This window comes from Podarcis muralis, chromosome 5 (assembly GCF_964188315.1).
Source record: "Podarcis muralis chromosome 5, rPodMur119.hap1.1, whole genome shotgun sequence".
In the NCBI taxonomy this organism is placed as follows: domain Eukaryota; kingdom Metazoa; phylum Chordata; class Lepidosauria; order Squamata; family Lacertidae; genus Podarcis; species Podarcis muralis.
In genome coordinates, this window is record NC_135659.1 from 89,211,276 (window position 1) to 89,237,497 (window position 26,222).

Genomic DNA, 26,222 nt, shown 5'->3' on the forward strand with positions numbered 1-26,222 from the left:
TCTTGACTATGCTACCACTCAGTGGATTTGTAACTGGCTGACTGACCGAACCCAAAGGGTGCTCATCAATGGTTCCTCTTCATCCTGGAGAAGAGTGACTAGTGGGGTGCCACAGGGTTCTGTCCTGGGCCCGGTCTTATTCAACATCTTTATCAACGACTTGGATGATGGACTCAAGGGCATCCTGATCAAATTTGCAGATGACACCAAACTGGGAGGGGTGGCTAACACCCCAGAGGACAGGATCACACTTCAAAACGACCTTGACAGATTAGAGAACTGGGCCAAAACAAACAAGATGAATTTTAACAGGGAGAAATGTAAAGTATTGCACTTGGGCAAAAAAAATGAGAGGCACAAATACAAGATGGGTGACACCTGGCTTGAGAGCAGTACATGTGAAAAGGATCTAGGAGTCTTGGTTGACCACAAACTTGACATGAGCCAACAGTGTGACGCGGCAGCTAAAAAAGCCAATGCAATTCTGGGCCTCATCAATAGGAGTATAGCATCAAGATCAAGGGAAGTAATAGTGCCACTGTATTCTGCTCTGGTCACACCTCACCTGGAGTACTGTGTCCAGTTCTGGGCACCACAGTTCAAGAAGGACACTGACAAACTGGAACGTGTCCAGAGGAGGGCAACCAAAATGGTCAAAGGCCTGGAAATGATGCCTTATGAGGAACGGCTAAGGGAGCTGGGCATGTTTAGCCTGGAGAAGAGGAGGTTAAGGGGTGATATGATAGCCATGTTCAAATATATAAAAGGATGTCACATAGAGGAGGGAGAAAGGCTGTTTTCTGCTGCTCCAGAGAAGCGGACACGGAGCAATGGATCCAAACTACAAGAAAGAAGATTCCACCTAAACATTAGGAAGAACTTCCTGACAGTAAGAGCTGTTCGACAGTGGAATTTGCTGCCAAGGAGTGTGGTGGAGTCTCCTTCTTTGGAGGTCTTTAAGCAGAGGCTTGACAACCATATGTCAGGAGTGCTCTGATGGTGTTTCCTGCTTGGCAGGGGGTTGGACTCGATGGCCCTTGTGGTCTCTTCCAACTCTATGATTCTATGATTCTATGATAAGCTTTACCTGTTTCAAGGAGATTAAATGATATTTTGGGTGCTTTGGGGTATACCAAGCAAAGACAGGACTAGAAATACGAGTCAATGAATGCGCTGAGGACCAAACTAAGCACCGGGATAAGTGGAGGGCTGTTTCCAAAAATCTTAGTGGCGCCTCCATTACTAGTTCTGCATAACCTGTCGCAGAACTTACACGTCACACTTTGCTGCCTTTCTCCTCTCCTATTCCATGCCTTCAGCTGTCAATGGAACTTGGCAACAAAATGCAGAACATCATGACATCACAATTTGAGTTAAGTTCTACTACATATTATGGAGGGAGAGAACCTGATGCTTGACGATCATTTGTAGCAGCAGCTGCATGCTTACTATGAAGTCTTGCTCAGACCTGAAGATGTGATCATACAGTCTTTGTGCCACATTGGAAGTACAGGTCAGCTCCTGCCTACAAATTTGGTGCATGGTGGGAGAAGGGATGAATTATGTTGTACAAGCCGAAATCCTTTCACAGACTAAGCAGTTTAGTTTTATACGACCCAGAGCATCAAAGGATTGGGCTTCTCTTGTGACTGTAATGCTTTTGTGCATGAAGCTGCTGCTGCTATGTCAAACATCAGCTATGCTGATCCTTATTCAAATTATGTGCAAAATCATCAGGATCTTTCACTTCCAAGTATACACTTAGCTTTGCTAGAAGGACCCTTAGAATCCTAACATTTTCAGCTCCCAACCCAGAGTGGGAAATGGTCAGCCATCACCGAGGCTGAGGAAAATTATGGAGCTCAGAGATGTTTTGACTTTGCATAGATAAAGCTTGCTGGCTCAGTTTTAAGCCGACAAAGACTTTGGAAGGAAAACACTGCCACAAACACAATGGCAGGAACTGCAAACTAGCTGCTAAACACGGCAAAAGGCTTGATCGGGTTCTCGTTTGCTTGTTCCAGGATTACGCAGGAGCAAATCCTTCAAAGACAAATGAAATAAATAATTTGTTTTCTTCAAACTTTCTGCATTCGAAAATAACCAACCCTTCGACTGAAGACCAACAGAAAACCCTTTGCTGTAGTGAAAATACTTTCTGCTGGTATAAGATCAAAGATGATGAACTCTTGGAATGTGTGGCTTGAGCAATCTAGCCATGAATATTCCTATGAGGAAGCCAGACTTCCTCCACAAACTACTAAATCAGTGTCAACTTCACAATAAAGCTCTAGTGCATATGGCAACACATGCTTTTGTCATTAGGAGAAGGCCCTGCCATCCACCTTGCTGTGTGTTCCTAGTCCAGGGAAATTCTACCCCAGCATCTTTGGGATACTTGGATAGTGTGTTCCAGATTCACTATCTGGCTTATGATCTACCCTTACCGTGTAAACTCTTATCCTGTTTGAACAGGGTCTATTTAGCTAGGTCTCCCACAGACCTGTCTGTATTCCTTTCATTCAGGCCCCCTCAGTCTGATCAGCTGACGAATCTTCAATGGCGCCTTCTCTTCACCCTGCCGTGCAACTTCCCCCGTGGCTCTATTGTAGGAACATATGAAGATGCCTCATCTAGAGTTGGGTCATTGGTCCATCTAGTTCAGTATTGTCTACTCTGACTGGCAGTGGCTCTCCAGGGCTTCCGGCAGGAGTCTCCCAGCCCTGCCTGGAGATGCTGTGGATTGAACGAGGGACCTTCTGCATGCAAAGTAGATGCTCTACCACTCAGCTGTGGCCTGACAGTCATGGTACATATTCATCACCCCCAAGGTTCTTCTCATACGACTGTCCCCAAAACGATGCGTTCCCATTCTATTTGAAGCTTCCCTGATGAAAGCAAATAAATCTCTGTTTCTCCAATTAAGCAAGTCTGCAGTATCATTTTAAACAGGGGAGAAATTCCCGTGAGTTTTCTGCATGTATTGGTGCTTATAAATGCGTCCCTGTGTGGCAAAACCGAGATGTAATTATGGCAATGGCAAGCTTATTTGGAAACAAGCATGTGTGGTTTTTAATATCTGATGTTTTATAATTTGTTGGAAGCCACCCAGAGTGGCTAGGGAAACCCAGTCAGATGGGCAGCATAAGAATAATAAATTGCTGGTGCTGTTGTTGTTTCCTTACGAGCATATCACTATTTCACCGCATGACAGCACACTTTGAAGTAACCTTGGGAAAACACCAAGGTCCTCCCACCTCACAACAGCATTTTCTTGTAAAAAAACACTGAGAAAACTTAGCTCAACAGGAAGGAAAAGGGTTACTGCCTGGCCACTTCAGAACCAGATATTTCAAATCAGTGTAGGAACAAGATGGGGTGGGCTTTGAGCAGGTTTTTATGGGTGTACCCTGAAAAGCAAGACCCTTTCCCCACTGACCCCTGCAGTGGGAGTCACCACAAGGGACGGGGCACTTAGCTTCCTAGATTGTGTTGACTGGGGAGGGGTGAACCAGACCTCTGACACCAAGTCCAATCACAATGCATGGCAAGGGAATCAGGGAGGAGCATATTTCTTCCTTCTCCACAGCACTTGAACTGCTATTCCAGCTCTTTGCCACACAGAAAGGATTGCCAAGCCCCACAAGCAACAAGAACAGCAAACTCTGCTACTGCAGCGTTATTTAAATTTACATGGCGTTTGCTTCGTGCCATTTGCCTTTAGCTTCTTATCCGCTGAAACTTTTTTGGCAGGAACGTAATTACCAGCATTCCCATTCTTTTTGGGATTTGGGCAGGCGTGGGCTGGCAGCCCCTTGAGAGGGACAGCTGAACCATGGAAGGAAGAGGGTTGCTTGGGTGGCCGGATGTTACCAGCTCCCTGGATCATAGAGCTACTCTCAGAAGGATGCTTACTGACCAACGGCTGCTTGGCAGTAGGCCGCTTTTTGGCTTCACAAGGCCGCCTGGGGCGAGCTGAGAAGCCACACGTCGCTTCAACTGTTTTCAACTGACCATCATGGGGAACAACCTGGCTGGGTCCTTCGCCATGCAACTCTCTTCTGTGACCCTGCTGGCCGGAGAGGACTCTTGGAAAACCTTCGTGGACAGTCAGTTGTTTCTGCGGAAAAGGACTGTGCAACGGTTTGTTTTTGCCAGGGCTTTTTAAGGTCCGGAGGGCACCGGGAGCAGTCTGAGGCCTGGTCTTGGCCGCCTTCCATTTCTCAGCCTGTATCGTCTGCATCTGCAGCCATTCCAGCTCCAAAAGCCGTTCGACGTACTTCTCAAGCGTCCCCGACGGCTCTGGCCGAGTTTCTGATTTGCATTCCGTGTGGACAAATGCCACCAGCCCTTTCAAGTCCCACGTGTTGAAAGGGGGAGGCAGGAAGTCCGGGTAATAGTAATCGGGCTGCTTGAATTTTGTGTCAAAGAGGTGTTCGAAGCACAGGGGGTCAATCTCTTCCGCTCGCAGGTTGAGCTCCGGCGGGGTGCAAGGCGAAGGGGGAATGGGGATTCTCTCCGAGTCGGAAAGGTCACTGGCGCTGTCCTGATCAGAATCGTCTTTCATAATCCGCATGGATTCGAAGTCAAGAAACATCGCGTCAGCAGAGACGCTTTGATATCCAGGGCCGTAGGGGTCTGCTTCAGCTGAATGCCCTCCAGAGTTGCTCTCTAAATTGCCTTTTTGCTTGCAACAAAAACTCTGAGTCAGCCCATCTTCTGCGCCACTGGAATCACTCCAGGAAGCATCCTTAAACACAGAAGGGATTTTGCTCCATCCAGCCTCGTAATACTTTCTGACCAGAGGTTCCTTTTTTAACCTTGGTGCTTTGTATGAAGAAGTGCAAACATCTGTCGTCCTAGGCAGGAAAAGAAATAATATTTAGTCAGTCTTTTTTGTTTTTTAAAAAGTAAGGCAAGTCATTGCCACAAACGTATGATTGCAAACCAAGCACAAAAGGAGAAAAGACAAAATGTACAAAGACATAAAAACGGTGATATGAACGAGCTAGTTATAAAAATGTTTTATAACAGGGAAGCTGCAACCCTCCAGATGTTCTTCCCATCACTACCAGCCATCATAGCTAACAATAAGGGATGATGGGTATGGGTATGATTTGTAGTTCAGCCACATCTGGAGAGTCACAGGTTCTCCATACCTCTTATCAAGCATCTTAATGGCATTTTGTATTGGGTGGTCTTTATTAAAAGGCATTGGAATGGTTTGTAAAAGATTGCTTCTATTTCCCGCTCGGTTGCCAATGTAAACAGCACTACTGTTTAGACAGCCTATTTACCCACATTGAGGTAGAAAACTGCTTGAATATCTGTAAACCCCGATAGAGCAGTATGAAAACCTGATGTGGGAGCTTTATACAGTAGAAAGCATGAAAGGAGACAGGAGATACTTCCTTTGAATTTTGGACACGTATACCAAAAATGAACACTCTGGTATATCTGCCATCTGAAGCAGCAGGGGAAGCAAAATCTCATAAATGTTTTCATAAAGGCAGGATATTAAAGGCTCACCCTGATAAAGTGATACCAGTCCAGGCACTGAGTATTCTGCACTCTTCCTACATCTGATAAGAAATCATCTGCAAAAATCTTAAATTTACAAGGCAATCCGATACTCAGAAGTAAGCCTCATTCAATTCCCTGGTAAGTGGGTTTAGCATGGAGCCAGAGTGATGCCCTTCAGATCATAGAATTGTAGAGTTGGAAGGGACCCTGTGAGTCATCTGGTCCACCCCACTGCAATGCAGGAATCCTGAAGTAGGACTTACTGAAATTCCCTCATCTGCACAGCTCGTATGGTTGAAAAACTGTCCCTTGCCTCAACTGGCCTACTTACCTGTAAAACAGGGATGGGAAACATATGGCCCTCCATATGTTGGCCCACAACTCCCATAATCCATGGCCATTTATCATTCATTGGCTAGGGCTGAATGGAGTTGAAGTCCATCACAATCTTGGACAGAACATATTGTCAAACATATTGCTCTGCCTTCCTTTGGACCACATTGGTGAGGCAGAGAGGAGGGTTTTATCTTCTGGGCAGCCCAGGACCTCAATACGCACGCCCTAGGCTTGTGCCCCGGGGAGGTCACCTTGGGGCTGATAACACAGCGGTTTGACTTCACCCCTGCAGACACACTCCATTGTCTCTCAAGACAGATGGATGACAACGACGACAACAACAACAGCAACAACCTAACGGTATGATCCTAAGCATGTTGACGCAATAGTAAGTCCCACTGAGTTACATGGAACTTATGCCCAAGGAAGTGTGCATGGACTTGCAGCTTTTTCTGTTTAACTTGCGTGCCGAGACCCCGCAGCCACCCCTCGTTGGGAAATAACTCACACAGAGACGCGGATATTAGGTTTATGTTACTGGGCAAATTTGGCCACAACTTTATTAAATTAAATTACAGAATGTGAGTGGTATTGGCTTAGGCATTGATTGGACCCGACTATATCTGACTCCTGCCCGGTGTGCAGGAAGTCCGGTAAGGGTAAACCACCAGTGGGGGAGCCCTGTCAATGCAAACCAACTCAAGCTCCCCCTGGTGTTCCCATCGGGGTCGTGTCAAGGCCCTAGCCCCCAACCGGGCTTCAGACAAGATCAACACCCCCGGATTCCTTTAATGGAATACCCTTAAGCATGGAGGGGCAGGGGATGGCCACACCTCCCCTCCCCCACACCAGTCCTCTGGCTCGTTCCTCAGTTTAAACGGCCCCGGCCACGCGCTCCCCCCGCCAGCCAGCAGATTGGCTGGCCCCGCCCCCGGTGGGGAGGGGGTGACCACGTGGTCCACCGCAACTCCTCCCCACTGGGAAGTGGAGCGGATTTACTCAACTTCTGTTTACTTCTGTTACTTACTTTAACTTTAACTTACTTAACTTAAACTTTAACTTACTCAAGAAAACTGCTTCTAATCTGTTTGGAACACACACAGCTCAACATCTCAGTGGCGTAGCTAGGCGCTTGGGCTCCCGGGACAGCACATGCTGCTATTTCGGGCAGCATGGAGCCTGCAGGTGCCCAAGCCACTGAGTCACTTCCAGGAGAGGCGTGTGGCTCGGGCACCTGCAGGCCCCATGGTAAGTGCCGCCCCCTGGGTGAGTGGCACCCACTGTTCTCCCCCCGCCCCCCCAGCTATGCCTCTGCAACATCTTTCTGTTCAGCTGAGTTTAACCAGACTGCAGCATATTAAACAATATTTCTAATGATTTACATCTTTTTATAAATAGTATGGCTAATGCATGTTAATTTGGATCTAAAGTTAAATGCTGGCAATTATATTAAAGAAGGAAAAGCAGATGTGAAGGAAACCGATGAACACTTCTTATTCATTCTGGGCAAAGCCCATGCTAAAATCAACGCCATTCAATACGTTTCAGCTAAGCTGCATGTTTGCAATTGTGAACATGTGCATTGTCTGGATGTGTTCCAAAAAAACTTCCTGTTTCAGGAACTTGTCTAGTTAGCATAAACATTGAATAAGAAGAAAACCTGCACCTGGCAACTTTTGACCATGTGATGAAATAAAATGCAAGATTTAAGATAAACAGGAAAAATAAAGGTGGCATGATTGCCTTTTCAAATATGGATCTAGCCCACAGCTGCTGTGTATTGTGGTCAGGGTGGATAAAAATCAATGGTTTTTTAAATTAAAAAAAAATGGATTTTATCGATTTAAATCAGATTTTTTAAAATTTAAATCGGATTTTTAAAATAAAATGCTTTTGGAGGAAAAATATTTCTAAAGATAGTTTTCTATTTAAGTTACATTATAGTCCAAAGGCTATTCATCAGGAAATAAGGATTTGTTTTACGTTTTTCATGTTTGCTGAAACACAGTCTAAGTTTTGTTTGTTTTTTAAATCATTTAACCACATCAGTTAACAAACATGGATACATATGCTATAATGTTATTGTTTTAGTTAAATAAATTGTTTAAATTGTTATTAAGCTAATGATTATTTTTCTCCTTCCAATAAAGTACAGCAGAAAAGTTGACAATAATTTCATAATTACCTGTCTTTGTATTTCTAATAGTATAACCAAATCAGTAATTTTTTATATAACTTTAAAAACTACTCTGAAAATGTATTATTCCAAATATGAAACCTTCATCTGGCTGCAAATATTAAGATTATACCAGCAAGAATGAATCTTTCTGTAAAAAAAAAATGATTTAAATCAAGTCTTACTGACTAGTGATTTAAATTGTAATTTAAATTGATTTGATCTAAATCAAATCCACCCTGATTGTGGCGCTCTTCCCCAAGCTCAAAGCTTGTATTACACATACAAATGTGGTCCAGATTTTCTGTTCTTTGATAACTTCTTCCCCAACATTCCATGCTTCAGTTCCTCTGCCCTTCCCTGCAAACCAACCCACCAACCCAACGCCACTTACAGTTGTTTTTATCTAACACAAGTTCATCCGCACATCAAGCTCCCAGCATTGATTATCCATAAGTGGCCAAAGGTGAACAAAAATCACCAGCTCAAGCATATTGCTCAACCAGTCAGTAGTTTGGAATAAACATTCATGTCCTATTCCCAGAACTTTTCAAAACTTGACCATGCCAACGGTTGTGTTTCTACCTACGCAGTCTTCATTCGTGCATGCAATGGGCTTGTATACCACATATATACCGGTACACTGCCAAGAGAACCTTACCTGTTTTGTTGGAGATTTTCAAAAAGTTGATTTTTTTCTTTGTAGTGAAGAGTTGTCTGCTTGTGTTCTGTTGCATGACAAGAAGTCTAAGAAAAATCGAGTAATGTATAGTTAAAACTCCAGTAGGAAAACCACAGAATATGTCTGCCAAAAAAATAAAAATAAATAAAAAATGCTACCATGAAGCGTAAGAAACTTTACCTTTTCAGTAGCGGCTGAAATATTTTTGCCAAGTCTGCTGGGAGAAGATCTTATATGTGGTGGCGATTTCTTGATTTCCTTGGCACTTGGATGGCTCTTTCCTCCACTGGAACTAATAATGATGAAAAAGAGGACTATTTTCAAAGGGCTTTATTAAAAAAAAAAAACAGAATATTTTTTTCTGTTTGCAGACATTTCTAACCCATTATAGAAATCTCTTCTAATTCTCCTGCAGTTGTTATTCCTGTGTGATTACTCCTATGAAATTTTAAATTTGCCATTTCCATTAGTTGAAATCCATTACTGCATCTGTTTTACTTAAGTGTGTGTTTTGGGCATAGGCATTTATAGGACATTACCCATAGAAGAGGGACACGGGTGGCGCTGTGGGTTAAACCACAGAGCCTAGGACTTGCCGATCAGAAGGTCGGCGGTTTGAATCCCCACAACAGGGTGAGCTCCCATTGCTCGGTCCCTGCTCTTGCCAACCTAGCAGTTCGAAAGCACATCAAAGTGCAAGTAGATAAATAGGTACCACTCCAGCGGGAAGGTAAACAGCGTTTCCGTGTGCTGCTCTGGTTCGCCAGAAGTGGCTTAGTCATGCTGGCCACATGACCCGGAAGCTGTACGCCGGCTCCCTCAGCCAGTAAAGCGAGATGAGCGCCACAACCCCAGAGTTGGCCACGACTGGACCTAATGGTCAGGGGTCCCTTTACCTTTACCCATAGAAGAATGGCAAAGACTTCTAAACTTGTGATTTCTAACAGCAATTTTTTAAAAATGAAATACTTTTTTAGATTAGAAGAAAAGATAATTATTGTCACATTTTAGAGAGATAGAACTTAGGTTTTCCAGGTTGGCAGACACTGGCATCTACCTTACAATCAATTTTTTTTTAAAAAAAAGAATCACCTGTGTTATGTTGTATCTGGTATGATTTATAAAGTTCCTGGGCCCATACTCTCAGATGCTACCTATGCCTTTAACTAAAACGTGGTCCACTCCAGATGCTGTTAAACTACAACTCCCATAATCTCTGACCACAGGTTATCCCCACTGGGGCTGATGGGAGTTGGAATTCAACAAAATCTGAAGGGCCACAGCTTCCCCATTCCTGATTTTAACTTCTCCAAGGCACCAAATGAGGACTCAGTCAAGAGCAGGCTTCTTCAACCTCGGCCCTCCAGATGTTTTGAGACTACAATTCCCATCATCCCTGACCACTGGTCTTGCTAGCTAGGGATCATGGGAGTTGTAGGCCAAAAACATCTGGAGGGCCGAGGCTGAGGAAGCCTGGTCAAGAGTTATCCTTCTACAACTTTCCCACAGCTCTTAGCTGTTCCTCCACTGCCTGGGTCTAAAAGGAGCGCCTGCCTTCTGTCTCGCTGGTTTGGAACACTGAAAATACAGGTGCCATCTCTGGGTTAGAACCTCAGAAGTCTTAGGAAGGACCTGAATGGTCTGTGGTTCAGCTCTCTGGTTTCTGCATTCTGGTCAGGAACTGTGTTGCCTCCTGTTCCTACTTCCTCGGCTCTCTCTGTGCTGCAACCTTGCCAGCCATTCTGGGAGCCTGCTAATGTTTAGGCAAGAAACCAAGCAAATGGAGGGCAATCATCCATATTTCTGATAACCAGATGGGCTTCCTTGATCCAGCAACTACCCACAGGCCTCTCTCTGGCTTGTGACAATGTGCCACCCCCATATGCGGTCTCTGGCAATTGCTGTAAATCTAGGGACGACCTATCCTTTTTGCTTCTCTTGGCTCACTGGACTAGGTTGCCAGCATATAAATATGGGGGGAAAGGTGATGGTGTTTAGACAGCCAGTGGAAATACAGATCCCTTATTGTGTTCACATGTGTTAAGTACTTCCTCCGCCATTCGATGCTGCCTGTGTTAAGAGACAAGGAAGAGAAGAGATTTTACAGGAGATGTTTATGATGATATCTCCTGCCAACCTAGCAGTTCGAAAGCACGCCAGTGCAAGTAGATAAATAGGTACCGCTCCAGCGGGAAGGTAAACCGCGTTTCCGTGCGCTGCTCTGGTTCTCCAGAAGCGGCTTAGTCATGCTGGCCACATGACCCGGAAGCTGTACGCCGGCTCTCTCGGCCAATAAAGCGAGATGAGCGCCGCAACCCCAGAGTCGGCCATGACTGGACCTAATGATCAGGGGTCCCTTTACCATTTTTTATGATGATATAGAGTTGGAAGGGACCCTGAGGAACATCTTGCAATGCAGGAATATATGCAGTTATCCCTTATGGGGATCAAACCTGCAACCTTGGCATTATCAGCACTCTAACCAACTAATCTAATCCACAAGGAAGCAAATGCTAGTGTTCCAATAACACTACTAGCTACCGAGGCAGTGAATAACTATCATGTGCCATACACTTCGCTATCTCTTGTGGGATGTGAGGATATTTGTACAACAATCAGAAATAGGTGCTCCGCGTTCCCATCACCAAAACAAAACAAAAACCTGGGTAAATGGTAAAGGTAAAGGTACCCCTGCCCGTACGGGCCAGTCTTGCCAGACTCTAGGGTTGTGCGCTCATCTCACTCTATAGGCCGGGAGCCAGCGCTGTCCGGAGACACTTCTGGGTCACGTGGCCAGCGTGACAAGCTGCATCTGGCGAGCCAGAGCCGCACACGGAACACCGTTTACCTTCCCGCTGATAAGTGGTCCCTATTTATCTACTTGCACCTGAAGGTGCTTTCGAACTGCTAGGTTGGCAGGCGCTGGGACCGAACGCCGGGAGCGCACCCCGCCGTGGGGATTCGAACCACCGACCTTTCGATAGGCAAGTCCTAGGCGCTGAGGCTTTAACCCACAGCGCCACCCGCATCCCGGGTAAATGGTATCTCTGCTAATTACAATTTGCATTAACGTGCAATTTAACGACAGGATACTAAACAGTGATGTCACAGGGTGCAAAATTCAATTACGGAATTCTCTGCCCAAAGACATTTTGATGGTCACTAGCTTAGAAGTGGCTTTAATATGAGATAAGAGAAATTCACAAAGGATATGGCTATCAGTGACTATCTGCGAAGTTAAGTGCAGTATACTTAACATGAAGTATACTCCATGCAGTTAAGTATACTCCATGTTCACATGCAGTATACTGGGGGGAACAATCAATCCGAGAGGGCTGTTCCCTTCACATCCTTGTAGACCTCCTGGAGGCATCTACTCAGCCACTGTTGGACTGGATTAGACCCTTGGTCTGATCCAGCACAGCTGCTCTTCCCTACTTATATTCTTTAACTTTGCTAGCCCTTTTGAGTCTTGAACCCTATATTGCAGTTTGCTACTTGAAATAAACGTCGGCTCGCCGTTCTCATGCAGTTTGTGGTCGCAGGCTGAATTTAGAGCAGCTACGCACACAGAAAATGGCAGCAAGATTTAGGTCAGTATATATACCCTCCCCCACTCTGAAAAGAAGCCATGGAACAAAAACCGTCACACCAACAAAAGTTCACAACGCTGGTGGATTGAAAACAACCTGGGGTGAAACAGCACCAACGGGCACCTGAGTATTTGAAAGCTAACAAGGTGTGATAGTGTCTTACCTGATTTATAAACCAGGGGGTTCACCCACCCCCTCAAAAAACACATTCACACACAATCCGGTATGTGTCTACTCAGAAGTAAGCCCCATTATACTACATGAAACTTACTCCCAGGTATATTCGATTGCAGACTTAGCTATCTATATCCCTGTTCCAAAACAAGCATGGTACCTAAATAACAACATACGCACATTCAAGTGCGATGTCAGAATGATATCACATTTATTCTGAACTATAAGCGCATAATGCAGTGTATGTCTTATATATCGATCAGTTCATCTTGATACCGGCTTATATCCATGACATATTTTACATAAAGAAAAGGGGCCATATTTGAGTTTTTTGCCACAGTATTGGTTTGCGACAGTAGGTAAACAAACTTGTAACAGCTATTTGCATAGACGTGGAACAATAAATTTAAAAACGTTGTGGGGGCGGGCGGGGAAGATGCATTCTAGCCTCGCTCTTTCCCTGAACTTCATCAACCAGCCGCCCTTCTGCATATGCATCATTTCATTAAAAAGCGACGCGTTTGCATGCGCAGAGCCGACTGTTTCCAGAACGAGAAAAGGGGAGAGAGATCCTTACGTTACCATTCCTTTTCCTTCGAGGATCTCATGGGCCGGAGCTTCGTTTTGCAGGCTCCCTGCGCGCAGCGGAAAGGGATACTCTCGGATGCCCGGTCCCATTATAGGCGAATGGCTGCTTTGGGGTTGTCGTTGCGGTTGCTTTTACATCGGCTGATGCGCGATCCTACACCTTGCAGAATCAGATCCTCTCTCCAGCATCCTTTGGTGCGCCCAAGGCAGAGGAAGGAAGCGAAGGGACGCGGGGTCTCTCTCTCTCTCTCTCTCCACTTCGCAGCCTCCGGTTGCTGCAGTAAACAAACCCCATGCATTCCTCCCAGGCGCTCTCTCCGTCTGTCTCTCCACGTGACTTCCCTTATCATATCAGTGAGATTTAATCAGCCTTCTCTCCCCGGTGGTATCAGAGTCCGCGGCGCGCGCGCGCGCACACACACACCAGCCCGGACTTTGCACAAGAGGCAGCTGCATTATTTATCTAGCCGCGTCTGCAGATCTTTGCAAAGCCGTCCACCGCCGGGATATGGAAGCAAAGCATTTCCGCCCCCCCCCCCAAAAAAACCCATTGCTGGTTAGGTGGGCCATTGAAGTCGCAAGGCATTGTGGTCTCCCGGAGGGACTTCCCTGTGCGGAGGGAAGAGACCATCAATGACTGGAGGGATGCAAAAATCCTATCCTTGATTTATTATTCTTTTGCGATAGTCCGGAAGGAGATGAGGTGGGAAAGGGTCTGAGACCTGGAGAGCCCCATCCCAAGGGAAGAGGGGAGAAAACGGTTTTGGAAAGGCAAATAATAATAATAATAATAATAATAATATTTATACCCCGCCCATCTGGCTGGACTTCCCCAGCCATTCTGGGAGGCTTCCAACAAAATATTTAAATACAGTAATCCATCAAACATTAAAAGCTTCCCTAAACAGGGCTGCCTTCAGATGTCTCTATTATTATTATTATTATTATTATTATTAATGTATTAAATTTGTATACCACCCTATACCCGCAGGTCTCCGAAAGCGTGATGGCATCAAGGCAGCCACATCCCTGGTTTCTGCTTGTGAACCAAAATAAAACCACTTCCTTCTCATCCTGGAGCCTACCTGTAAATTGTTGGTAAAGCTTCAGGAGAATGAGTTGGGTGGGTGTGTCGGTGTTGCAGGAGCAGGGAACACCCCCCCCCCAAGGGGTGAAGATACACCCGTCTCCATGTGAACAGCAGTGTGCCAATGGAGAAACGGCACCACTGCATTTTAAGGTACTAATGTGAACATACCCTAAGAGTTATGGAGAGCTCAAAACCTTTCAGGCTCTTTTGAGACCTTTTAGGTAAAGGGAAAAGGGACCCCTGACCATTAGGTCCAGTCGTGGGTGACTCTGTGGTTGCGGCGCTCATCTCGCTTTATTGGCTCAGGGAGCCGGCGTACAGCTTCCGGGTCATGTGGCCAGCATGACAAAGCTGCTTCTGGCGAACCAGAGCAGCGCACAGAAACGCTGTTTACCTTCCCACTGGAGTGGTACCTATTTATCTACTTGCACTTTGATGTGCTTTCGAACTGCTAGGTTGGCAGGAGCAGGGACCGAGCAATGGGAGATCACTCCGTTGCGGGGATTCGAACCACCGACCTTCTGATGCATTGCTCCAGTCCAAATTCTGTAATTGTTCATTGCATTTTTATGCTTCCTTTCTCCTCCAAGGGCAGGGTGTCCATTCCTTTGAGTGAAGGACAAGCTTCCTCAGAGGTTTCTAAGCAGAGCTTGGGTGGCCATCTGTCATGGATGCATTATCTGAGATTCCTGCATTGCAGGAGGTTGGACTGGATTTGACCCTTGGGGTCCTCCCCAACTCTACAGGATGTAGTCCCAAGTCTGGTTTAAATATGGGCCTTTTAGCGATGGGCGGGAACGGCCTTGAATATACCCACCCACACTTAGCATCTGGTCGGCTGACTGTAATGTCAGTTCCACCCTCGTTGTCTGACTGAAAGATTAAGAAAGAACATATTTTGTTTTGGAAAAACTTGCTCCATGCCAAAGTGCCAGGCGACTCTTAACCATTATTAGGGGTAAGGTAAAGGTAAAGGGACCCCTGACCATTAGGTCCAGTCGTGACAGACTCTGGGGTTGCAGCACTCATCTCGCTTTATTGGCCGAGGGAGCCGGCGCTTGTCCGCAGACAGCTTCCAGGTCATGTGGCCAGCATGACTAAGCCGCTTCTGGCGAACCAGAGCAGCGCACGGAAACGCTGTTTACCTTCAGCAAGTCCTAGGCTCTGTGTTTTAACCCACAGCGCCACCCGCGTCCCTTATTATTAAGGGTATGTTGGGCCAAATAAAACCAAGAAGGTTAAAAGGCTTTTTAGTAGAGGGAAAAATAAAGATATCCACTTGGTGGCAGCAGCGAACCTAAACAAGAAGGGGCGGGTTGGTTTTCTTGTTAGGAACCGAGCGATTGCTTTTAAGAAACGAAATAATAATAATAATAGCCACTGATGCTACAATGTCAAAGGTAAACCAGGGAGAGTAGGCAACACAAGTAGGAGGTTTTAGGAGTTAGCTGACCGACGGTGCATTCCGGAGGATGTTTCCTGGTAAATAAGTCCGTTGAGCTAAATAGCGCATAGGAGTCCAGTCCGAGGATGGGGCACGTGCGGCCCTGCGATGGCCCTTCGACTCCAATTCCCATCATCAGCCACGGCCAAGGCCAGGGATGAAGGGGGTTGTAGTGCATGCAAATGCCGAGAAGCTCCCATCCGCACCTACTCAAAGCACAAGGCGGAGGTGGCGGCGATGGAGTTTCCCTTTCAGTTTTCTTGGCATTCGCGCCCCAGCAGAGAGACACGCACGTCCACCTCCACAGGACCCTCGTCTCCGCATTTCGTTGCCACTGGCTCCACCCAAGACCTCCACGTTCTCATGCGTGAGAAAGGAAGGATTACTCTCGCGGGTGCTTGCTGGGGCTTGATGGGAGTGGTAGTCCAAAACGCCTTGCTGCCGTGCATCCTGATCTCACGACCCCAGGCTCGTGTTCCGTTTGCCAGCCAGTGCAATTTTTGTTTTGCAAAATGTACCTCACCAGCTATTTTCCCTCCTTTGCTCCACCTTGTTTTTCCCCTTTACGCTTCCTCTCTGTGCGGTGCATGCTTCACCCCACTATTCCCCGGGCTGCTTTTGCTTTCTTGCATTTTTGACTCCCATTCCCTCCCCGCCTCCCAGGGAGTAAGGGCAGGAGGAAGGGCACCGCCGGCTTCCCTCGCTGCTCGCGCGCAGCCGCGGGCCGATTCCCAGCGGAGCCGCGGGGCGGGCGCCCGGACAAGCGGCGTGGCCGCGGCAGCTGCCAATTGCAATGTCCGGGCGGGCCCTGGCGTCACAGAGGGCGTGCTCCCGCTTCACCCCGGTTGCAAAGCGTCCACATCTCTCTCTTTCCCCCTTTTTTACGTCGGAATCAGCTGGGCGGCCGCAGAGAGCGACTAGATCCGCTAGCAACTGCCTGCCTGCCTGCGTCGCTTGGAGAGCAGCTCGCTGGCCGTGCGCGCCTGCCTGGTACGGAGCGAAAACCTGCCGACCCCCGTGCAATCCACGCCAGGGGCGCGCGGGGCCGGGGACAGCCAGCGCGCAATTGGATGTGGGGTCCAGAGTCGCCAAACGCGGACTCCGCCTCCAGCCGGAGCCCCCATCCATCTTCCAGCAGCAACGCCATCCCAGCCGACAGCCTCCAAGCTCCCATCGCTGGAGGAGGCGGCCTGCAGACTCCCTCCAGCTTGTCCGACAGCCTCGACTCCCTTTCCCTGAAGCCCAACAGCCTCCAAGCCCCTTCCAGCCCAGGGAGCGCTCTGGGTTCCTCCAGTATCCAGAGCGACAGCCTCGATTCCCTGTCCGGCTACCCAGACAGTTTGGCATCTTTCAGCTTCCTGCAAGACAGCCTCAACCAGGGTGACAGCCTCGACTCTCTCAACCTCTACCGCAGCAGCCTCCGGCCTGTCTTCAGCCTCTGCGACAGCCTCGACACGTCCAGCGTCCAGAGAGACAGCCTCCAGTCGGTGCCCAGCGTTTGCGACAGCACCCAGGCCTCCAGCATTCAGTGCGACAGCCTCGACTCGCCCTGCAGCCTGTGCGACAGCCTCGAGACGCCTGTCACTCAGCATCATTGCCCTGGGTCCTTCAGCGTCTGAAGGCTTCCTATCACTAAGTGCCACCTCCCCAGAAGCCGCTAATTGCTCCTTAAAAAGCAACCACTGCCGATCAGTGTGTCTCTCTGCCTGGAGTCTTCTCCATGTCTCGGCAGAAGCTGTCGGCAGGAGGGTCACTGCCTGCTCAAGCCGCCCGGCCCCCCGAGCACATGGCGCCAAGGGCCCCGCGGAGGACTCCCAGCTACCTCTCTGACCTCTACCAGAACATGCTGCGAGAAGAAGAGGCCCGGAACACAGAGAGGAGGCGGTACCAGCATGGCGGCAGCACCACCAGTCTCCCGAGTGTCTCCATCTCCGAGGAGAAACAGCAGAAGCATCCTCAGAGCGCCGCGGTGGCAAGCTGCGACCCGCACCTTAGGCCCATCATGCGCCGGCGGGCCAGGTCCTTGCCCAGCTCTCCGGAGAGGAGGAGGAGTATGATGGCTCCGTGCCGCGTCCCGGGGTGCAGCACCCGCCGGAACAAAGTCCGCTTTGCCGACGCTCTGGGCCTGGATCTGGCCGAGGTGAAAGTCTTCCAGGTGGGGGAAGATCCCTCCATCCCTCTGCACGTTCTCTCCAGGCTGTCCATCAATTCCGACCTTTGCTGCAGCAGGCTGGAGCTGGAGTTCACCATGCAGTGTCTGGTGCCTGACTTCCAGCAGCCTGCGGACTGCGAGGACTTCCACAGCCGCCTGCAGCGGCAGCTGGTGTGCCTGGAGCGGGTGACCAGCTCAGATCTGGGTCTGAACGGCACCGTCCAAGTGGTCAACCTGGCCTTTGAGAAGCAGGTGGCTGTGAGATACACCTTCAACCATTGGAGGGGTCAGCACGAAGTCATTGCCCAGTGGCACAGCAGTGTTCCTGGGAAGGAAGGGCAGGCCCAGGCGGATGTCTTCACTTTCTTCCTCCCCGTGGCGCCGTTCCTCCTCCAGCTGAGCTCAGTGGTTGAGTTTGCAGTGCTGTACCGAGTAAACGGGCAGGAGTACTGGGATAACAACCGAGGGAAGAACTTCGCCCTCACCTGTCGGAGTCACGAACTCAAGATGCCCAGGGAATGCGAAGAGAGCTGGATTCACTTCATCTAAGTAAAGCGAGGAGATGGAAAGAGCTATTTGCAGTTCTCTGGCCCTGTCCTCCTTTGGCATTTCTCTCCTTCCAGAGGCACCAAAGAAACCCTTCGGAACGGCACAGATCCTTCGAAATAAAAGAGTAACGACTGATCGGCACAAAAGCTATTTATAGAAAAGAGTTAAAAGGATAAAGGGCTATAGCCTACACTGAGTTGTAACCAAATGTGTAAATCACTGCGGAGAAGACGCTGTCAGGAGAGCCAAGCCAATTTCTTTTACTGCTTTGAATCCACTCTTGCAGCAGACTACGAAATATATATTAGGGTATTTTCAATCATACAAATTATTATTTTTTCACTTTTTGACACTGGCTATCGTATTGCACTTCAGTCAATGCACTTTTGCACTTTTTTGTTTTGTAAGTAATGCTCTTCTGCTTTACAGCAAAAAATGTCTGCACTGGTCCAAGACACTGCAGGGTCTTGGCTGCAAAAGGGATGTTAATAAATACAACTGATGTTTAAATAGAAATATATTTTTACATTGTATTTTGTAACGCACACCTGACAGTGTCCCTGTGTTAGGCATTTTGAGTTCCTAAAAAGGATTATTTGGAAGAGGATCACTTGTTGTGAAAGAAAGACAAACTGCGGTTTTGGTGTTGCTGGAAAATTCCTCTATTTTAAAGTCGGGACATATTTGTAGGAAGGAACAAGAGCTTATGCAGAACTGCTTCTTTCCTTGCTTGCTTTATTTCGCAGAACAGTTTTGCACTTTTGTAATATGCATACATCTGAGGATGATGGCATGCTGATCAAATCCTTATCATGCAGTATTGCTGGAATATAAGATATAGGAATGCGGTTCATCTATACAGCTTAAGACAGCCAATATTTGTAAAAGAGAAATAATGCTGAACTTTACAAAAGTAAAACATTCTCTAAAACGCTTAGATAAAACACGGATGATGACATCGCAGTTGTTGATAAACCGCAGTTGAATATTAGGAATGTTTCGATTCAGGATATATGTATGTGCTTAGGTTGCAAGAGGCCTTGGGTTCAAATTCCAAACAAGCCATGGTGTTTCGCCCTTGAATGCAGGATTATTCCCCCACCCTCCCCCCAAGAAAAATGGTCAGAGGGGTGGTTGATCTGGATCAATAAGCATGGGGGGCACAGGAAGATTCTGCAGTCTGCTGCCATGCTAAGGTCTCAGTCCATCCCAGTGCCTCAAATGCTGCCCATTTGTGGTAGTGGGAAACCTAACATTTGGGGGCAGAACTCTGTTGGGTTGTACATACATATAAAGCACGTGTCTTCCTCCAAGGAATCCTGGGAACCGTAGCTTGTTAAGGGTGCAGGGAACTGTAGCTCTGTGAAGGAGAAACTACAAATACTAGGCTTCTTTAAGGGAAAGCTGTGTGAATGGTGTTCAGTCCCATGGGTTCCTTTGGAAAGGTGCTGAGAGAGAACTTCTGTATGCGTTTCCAGTATGATTGAGGATGGAATCTCATGTTCATGTGCCATGTTTCTGCCGAAGTTTATATACGTGTGTGTTAGGGTGATTTCTGGCCCTGCCATAGGTTTAGGCACCTATATGCGCTGTTAATAGCGAGCAACTTCGAGAAGCTTGCCATTACTGACAATGCTAATGATGATGATTCAGATAGATCTGCACTTCTGTGCATGGTAGGACTAAACGTAGCCCTCAGCTGGAGGTGTGGCATGAACATATGAGCCCCAACACTGGAACATGTCATAAATCAAATATCTAATATTAACTAGGCCACACCTGAGCACTGAGTATCAGTACAAATGATATCTAGGGAAACCAAAACCTCACTCCCCTATTTTGCCTTGTATTGTTGTAGCTGTATGCGAAGCAGCATTATAGCAACATGGATAGCTCAGTCGGTTAGATCATGGCGCTGATAATGCCAAGGTTGCAGGTTTGATCCCCCGTAAGGGGCAGCTGTATATTCTTACATTGCAGGGGGTTGGACTAGATCAGGGGTTTCCCAAACTTGGGTCTTCGGCTGCTTTTGGACTACAACTCCCATCATCTCTAGCTAGCGGGACCAGTGGTCAGGGATGATGGGAAGTGTAGTCCGAAAAAAGCTGGAGACCCAAGTTTGGGAAACCCTGGACTCGATGATCATTATGGTCCCTTCCAACTCTCTTGATTCTGAATTGGCCACTTGGTCATTTATTTAGCAGTGTTTACACTGACTGGCTCGGGCTCTCCAGGGTTTTGGGCAGTCATTGTCCTAGCTGGGACCTTCTGCATGAAAAATGGGCTCTGCACTGAGTTTTGGAGCATGTTCACTTTGTTCCTACATGATGAAGGTCCTTGGTTTCAAGTTTCCTGTATTTTGGAATGGGCCTGGGCCTTGGGAAACCTGAGGGCAGCTATATGGCAGTGCATTCCAGGCATGCATAACCTGTGCCTCATGGAGGCTGGAAGAGATCCCAGAGACCCAGAGTAGAAACTCATCTCAGCTGTACATTTGCTTCCGTGCGGGAGGTTTTCTCAAGGGGCCATCTTTCAGATATCGGAGCTCCTTTGAAGGGTCTGGCTGGCATTAAAGGAGCGTGGAGTAGTGGAAAATCTATTCCTTATTGGTGACTAAGCCAACAAGCACGTTCGTTTGTCTTGTTTATTAAGTAAGTAGGTTGTGGAGATTTTAACCAAATCTAATGGAATTTCCCTGTTGAGTTCGAAAGCATGTCAAAGTGAAAGTAGATAAATAGGTACCGCTCCGGCGGGAAGGTAGACGGTGTTTCCGTGCGCTGCTCTGGTTCGCCAGAAGTGGCTTAGTCATGCTGGCCACATGACCCGGAAGCTGTACGCCGGCTCCCTCAGCCAATAAAGCGAGATGAGCGCCGCAACCCAAGAGTCGGTCACGACTGGAACTAATGGTCAGGGGTCCCTTTACCCCTTTACCTTAAGGAAGTTGTGGAAATTTTAACCAAATCTAATGGAGTTCCCCTGTTGAGTTCAGTAGAAGTTCAGCAAACTCACCATGTATGGGTCCTGATGTGAACATCATCCCTGTAGAGAAGAAACTTGGGGGAAGCCTGAGGTTTATAGAAGTACTAAAATCTTGATGGAAAAAACCGACAGTGGGAGGGGAAGCACAGACCACTGACAACTGAGCATCCTCTGTGAGCGTAAAATGCTGACCAATAGTTGGTTTTTAAAACAAAAACAAATCAAAGTGTGGGGTGAAGCAGAACGGAATGGAATAGATCATATCATAGAAGAGGACCTGGCTGGCTGGTGTCCTGACCTGGAGCAATCCACAGTGGAACATATTTTGTTGCAGGTTTCACCAGTACACCCCAAGTGTGCAAAAATTAGAATAAGATGTCCATATGGTATTGTGATTGCAAAAGGTATTCTGCTTTAAGTGTTGGCTGTTGGGTATTTTTAAAAGCACACTTGCCTATCCAAACTGTTGAAAGAGGGTTGTCACCTTAGCAGGGAACTGCACACTGCACTGTGACTGTTGGCTGGATGATTGCTTACTGTGGGACTGCATGACCACAACACCAATCCTTGTGCCATTCCGTGCAACGCTATGCTGTGTTTGGGGAAGTTCGGTGTCCTTGCAGCCTTTTTTGTTTTACTCCCCTTGTTATCAGAGCATCAGAAGGGCTGTCCAGGACCAAAGGAGTAAACCAGGGCTGGTGCTGTAAATAAGAACATACGGTTTACATTCCTGTATCATGTAGTCCAGAGTTTTGTTCCCTTCAGCCTAATGCCTCTGGGAGCTAAAACTCATAAGCATGGCACAAGGTCATAGTTATCATCCTCTGTTGTTGTCTCCAGCACTTGGTACTCAAAAAGGAGTACATTGCTTCTGGGTGCAGTCCTTTCAGTTAACAGCTCTCAACAAAATTGCACTTATGTACTTTAAAAATAAAGATTGGTGCCTGACAGAGACCCTGGGGAAAATTAAGAAGCCGGGGGACCACAGTTTGGTTTCCCTATGCCAACGAAGCTCACATGGTCTTGCAGACCTTTACAAAGATGTCTTTGGAAACTCCTAAATGCCAGGGTTCATTGTGAAATGGTGTGTTTGCATGCCATACAAAAGGGAGGAAAAGTCACCTCAGGGTGATTTTTACTATGCAAAATATAAATTTTGCATAGTAAAATTTGCATTTCTTCATTAGGAGCCTCTAGAAGTTTGTGCATGATTTCTGTGTGGTTTCTTTCTTAGGGAATAATTTCTTCTACCTGGTTAGGATGAAAGAGTTAACTGAGTAGCACAACTTCTAGGGCTTACAGAATATGGGGGAGACATTGCATTTTTCTCCCCACTGTGATCTGTAAATGGTGAAAGCAAGAGCAAAAACTTTACTGAACTACTTGATTATAAAGTTGCAATCCTAGGCACACTTACCTGAGAGTAAGTCCCATTACTCAACGGGACATGCTTCTGAGTTGACATGTATAGGATCGTGCTGTAAACGGCTCAGAAATGTACTTGCATATGTTACATCAGTTGCAACACAGCATCTATTGAACATTCATCACAATTTATTTACACAAATTTAATGGGGAGGTTGTATAACATTGGCTGTTTCCGGAGCATTCTGTCTTGGGGTTGGTTTTTTTTTTGGGGGGGGGGGTTATATGACACTGTGACAAGCAATTGTTATCCCATACTTCTCAGGGCATTGCTTTCCTTACTGCAAAATATCTGATTTGGGGGAGGGGATTGGGTTTGTTGTGCAAAAGTGCCAGATCACTTCTTATTGTGCCACCTGAATTTGCTAGTATACCACTGAATTGCACCAACAGCCTGGAAAGAAAAAGAACAAGGTGGTTTGTGCAAATGTCTTCTGTTTGGGTGGCCACTGCCATTTTCACAAATTAATTTTCCTGATACATGCTGAGCTCTATTTTATTTTATATAGGGCAGCAAAGGTGCATCAAGGAAAAGCACGGAAGACAAATATTCTCTGAGAAACAGGCATCTAAAGCAGTGCTAAAAAACCCATCGCAATGTACGCTCTGCTAACTGCCTCTGTTAGGGGCTGAACCTCTGCCAAATGGTGGCATATGTCACCCTAGTGTTAGTGGAGGCTTCGGACTGCATTAACACTGCCAGAATATGCTAAGCCAAGATTCTGTTTAAAGGTTAGGTCAGGTATTTTGCGCTGGCTAAGGGGAGAGTGACACGAGAAATCTGGCTTAAGTCTGCAGGGAGAAGAATTTGCTCATGCAAAGTCCCATAATTAAGGCCTCTAATATGCAAGTCATACTATCAGTTCCTATACTGCCAATGCCTCTGGAGAAGTACAAATCAGTAAATCATTCTCATTAAGCCTTCAGTGTAACATTACAGACCATGTGGATAGGGATGGCGAGCGATCATTTTCATTAGATGCGCAAAATAGCTTTTGTTGAAGTGTTACTGTGATATCCACACATTAGTCACCGTTTCCATCTTTTGTGGGTGCCAGAGCACCACGCTCCCCCTTTCCCTTCTGCTAAAATGCTTCTCCTCCCCAGTTTCCAAATCTGCTGCATTCGCCCCATCTGAAAACTTGAGACATCAAATCTGAATTCTGCATGAATGGGCCTTGCAGCTTTTATTTCCATCGTGCAAAGCAAAGGCACTTTTGTCATCTTTTGCATACAGTTCTCAGGGCAGTCAATATATTGGACTTGCATTGTCTTCTCTACCCATGTTAAGATTCGTGTTTCATCGATGATTTGTCATGTTTAAAAGCACTTTAAAAAAAGATGCTGTATTTACAATATTTGTTCAGCAACTGAATGACTTTTAGCACACAACATGTTTGGGATTCGGTTTTGGGAATGATATATACAAAAATTATTGTTGGATCGGATCCAGACTAGATCATACTTAAAATAGACCCTTTCAGTGGATCTACTCTAACTATGACTAAATCTGGATATAAGTAACTTGAGAATTGTTAATACCTATAATACTGTACAAGAATAAAATTAATTGCAGGTTTAAACTTAAATGCACTAAGTCAACTATCTTTTTTAAAGAAAATCTTCTAGTATTCTTTCATGGCTATTACATATCATGTGTTACGTTTAACCACTTTTGCAAAACATGCTTGTATTCGATTAAATGCATTTTTCAGAGTGGCATGTAATTCTTTGTGTTGCTTTCACTTGGCATTGTTGTTGTTGTTGTTGTTGTTTAGTCGTTTAGTCGTGTCCGACTCTTCGTGACCCCATGGACCAGAGCACGCCAGGCACCTCTGTCCTCCACTACCTCCCGCAGTTTGGTCAAACTCATGCTGGTAACCTCGAAAACACTATCCAACCATCTCGTCCTCTGTCGCCCCCTTCTCCTTGTGCCCTCCATCTTTCCCAACATCAGGGTCTTTTCCAGGGAGTCTTCTCTTCTCATGAGGTGGCTAAAGTACTGGAGCCTCAGCTTCTGTCCTTCCAGTGAGCACTCAAGGCTGATTTCCTTAAGAATGGACGCGTTTGATCTTCTTGCAGTCCATGGGACTCTCAAGAGTCTTCTCCAGCACCATAATTCAAAAGCATCAATTTTTCGGCGATCAGCCTTCTTTATGGTCCAGCTCTCACTTCCATACATCACAACTGGGAAAACCATGGCTTTAACTATACGGACCTTTGTTGGCAAGGTGACGTCTCTACTTCTCAAGATGCCATCTAGGCCTGTCATTGCCCTTCTCCCAAGAAGCAGGCGTCTTTTAATTTCGTGGCTGCTGTCACCATCTGCAGTGATCATGGAGCCCAAGAAAGTAAAATCTCTTACTGCCTCCATTTCTTCCCCTTCTATTTGCCAGGAGATGATGGGACCAGTGGCCATGATCACTTGGCATACATGCTCATTATTGCTTTCATAGATCGGAAATGCAGAATGCCTTAACGCAGGACAGTCACGGGTGAATTCTGAGGTATAAAATTTGAAAATCCACAACTAGGGGTCATTGCTGCTGGTGGTTTTGTGCGCCAGCCCTGCCAAACCCTGCCCCCTCCCTTGACCCCTCACCAGCCCCTGCTCTTCCCTTTCCCTTTCCCCAACCCTTTCCCCTTGTCCCTTTCCTTTCAGGTCAACCAACTACAACCTCGGCCTCTCCTTAAAGCTCATTCAGTCATTGCCCAGGTGAGCCACAGAGGAACAGACAGCTCACCAGCAAATACCTGAGGGTACCTGGGGAGCTGCCTGTTCCTCTGTGCCTCACCTGGGCTGCTCATCTGCCTGGGCTGCCCACCCGCTTGTTCTGTTGTTATCTTACAGCAGTGGTGTCCAAACGTTTTTCAAAGAGGGCCAGATTTGATGAAGTGAGGGTCTGTGAGGGCCAACCAAAGTTGTTAACCTTTTTTTTAGGATTGAAGAAGTTGTTGAGTTTTTTTTAGGATTTTACCCCGAAGCTGTTGAGCTTTTCTTAGCATTAAAGTTGTTGAGCTTTCTTTAGGGTTAAAGTTGTGAGCTTTTTTTAGGATTGAAGTTATTGAGGTTGTGTTTTTTTAGGATTTTACCCCAAGAAATAAACTGCTGCAGGGGCCGGATTAAACTGACCGGCGGGCCACCATTTCCTGCAAACTGCAGCATGGCAAAGTTATTGCATGAAGTTCATCTTTTCAAGCAGCCACTTGGAGCACGGCTATATTTAAATCGAAGCAGCCCATCTGTAGAATGGGAAAAGAATAATGAGTTATGTAGCACATCAGTGTGCCGGGTGCCTATCTTGTCTATGCCACAGGCTGAAATCATAGAGTCCCTGAAGTGGTTGAAGACATCCTGTTAATCCTAAACTAACATGAGGAGGGGTGTGTGTCCAAAATCTGCAAATGTTTTTGCACCCAATGAGAAAAGCTCTGGATTTCTAGCCATGTTTGGGCACGCAAAAGTGTTTACAGGACGCTGTTGCTGAGGTAACCAGACCAATGCTAACCG

The 26,222-nt window shown here is 46.7% G+C and overlaps 2 protein-coding genes across 3 annotated transcripts; one reads left to right on the top strand and one right to left on the bottom strand.

Moving 5' to 3' along the window:
* Positions 1 to 2,083: 2,083 nt before the first annotated feature.
* FAM217B (family with sequence similarity 217 member B) lies at positions 2,084 to 14,418 on the bottom strand. Of its 2 annotated transcripts, none has more exons than XM_028735364.2 (4): positions 13,067 to 14,418; positions 8,898 to 9,009; positions 8,697 to 8,782; positions 2,084 to 4,859 (listed from the first exon to the last, which is right to left on the bottom strand). In XM_028735364.2, the coding sequence occupies exons 1-4, from the start codon at positions 13,090 to 13,092 to the stop codon at positions 3,680 to 3,682; spliced, it is 1,404 nt and encodes a 467-aa protein (XP_028591197.2). In that variant the 5' UTR covers positions 13,093 to 14,418; the 3' UTR covers positions 2,084 to 3,679. The 2 variants fall into 2 exon arrangements, with proteins under 2 accessions (XP_028591197.2, XP_028591196.2); XM_028735363.2 differs by having other exon boundaries at positions 13,062 to 14,418.
* A 2,908-nt stretch (positions 14,419 to 17,326) lies between these two features.
* On the top strand, positions 17,327 to 24,438 carry PPP1R3D (protein phosphatase 1 regulatory subunit 3D). Its single transcript, XM_077929336.1, has one exon. It carries the CDS (start codon positions 17,327 to 17,329, stop codon positions 18,305 to 18,307), a length of 981 nt encoding a protein of 326 aa, XP_077785462.1. The 3' UTR covers positions 18,308 to 24,438.
* The last annotated feature ends 1,784 nt before the right edge of the window (positions 24,439 to 26,222 follow it).

What these genes read in the sequence shown, in the direction of transcription:
- FAM217B (XM_028735363.2), bottom strand. Translation starts at nt 13,162, where the DNA reads ATGGGACCGGGCATCCGAGAGTATCCCTTTCCGCTGCGCGCAGGGAGC. An exon ending in TTTCAGCCGCTACTGAAAAG is followed by an intron (nt 8,783 to 8,897) that starts GTAAAGTTTCTT and finishes GATTTTTCTTAG; the next exon opens with ACTTCTTGTCATGCAACAGA. An exon ending in GAAAATCTCCAACAAAACAG is followed by an intron (nt 4,860 to 8,696) that starts GTAAGGTTCTCT and finishes TTTCCTGCCTAG; the next exon opens with GACGACAGATGTTTGCACTT.
- PPP1R3D (XM_077929336.1), top strand. Translation starts at nt 17,327, where the DNA reads ATGTCTCGGCAGAAGCTGTCGGCAGGAGGGTCACTGCCTGCTCAAGCC.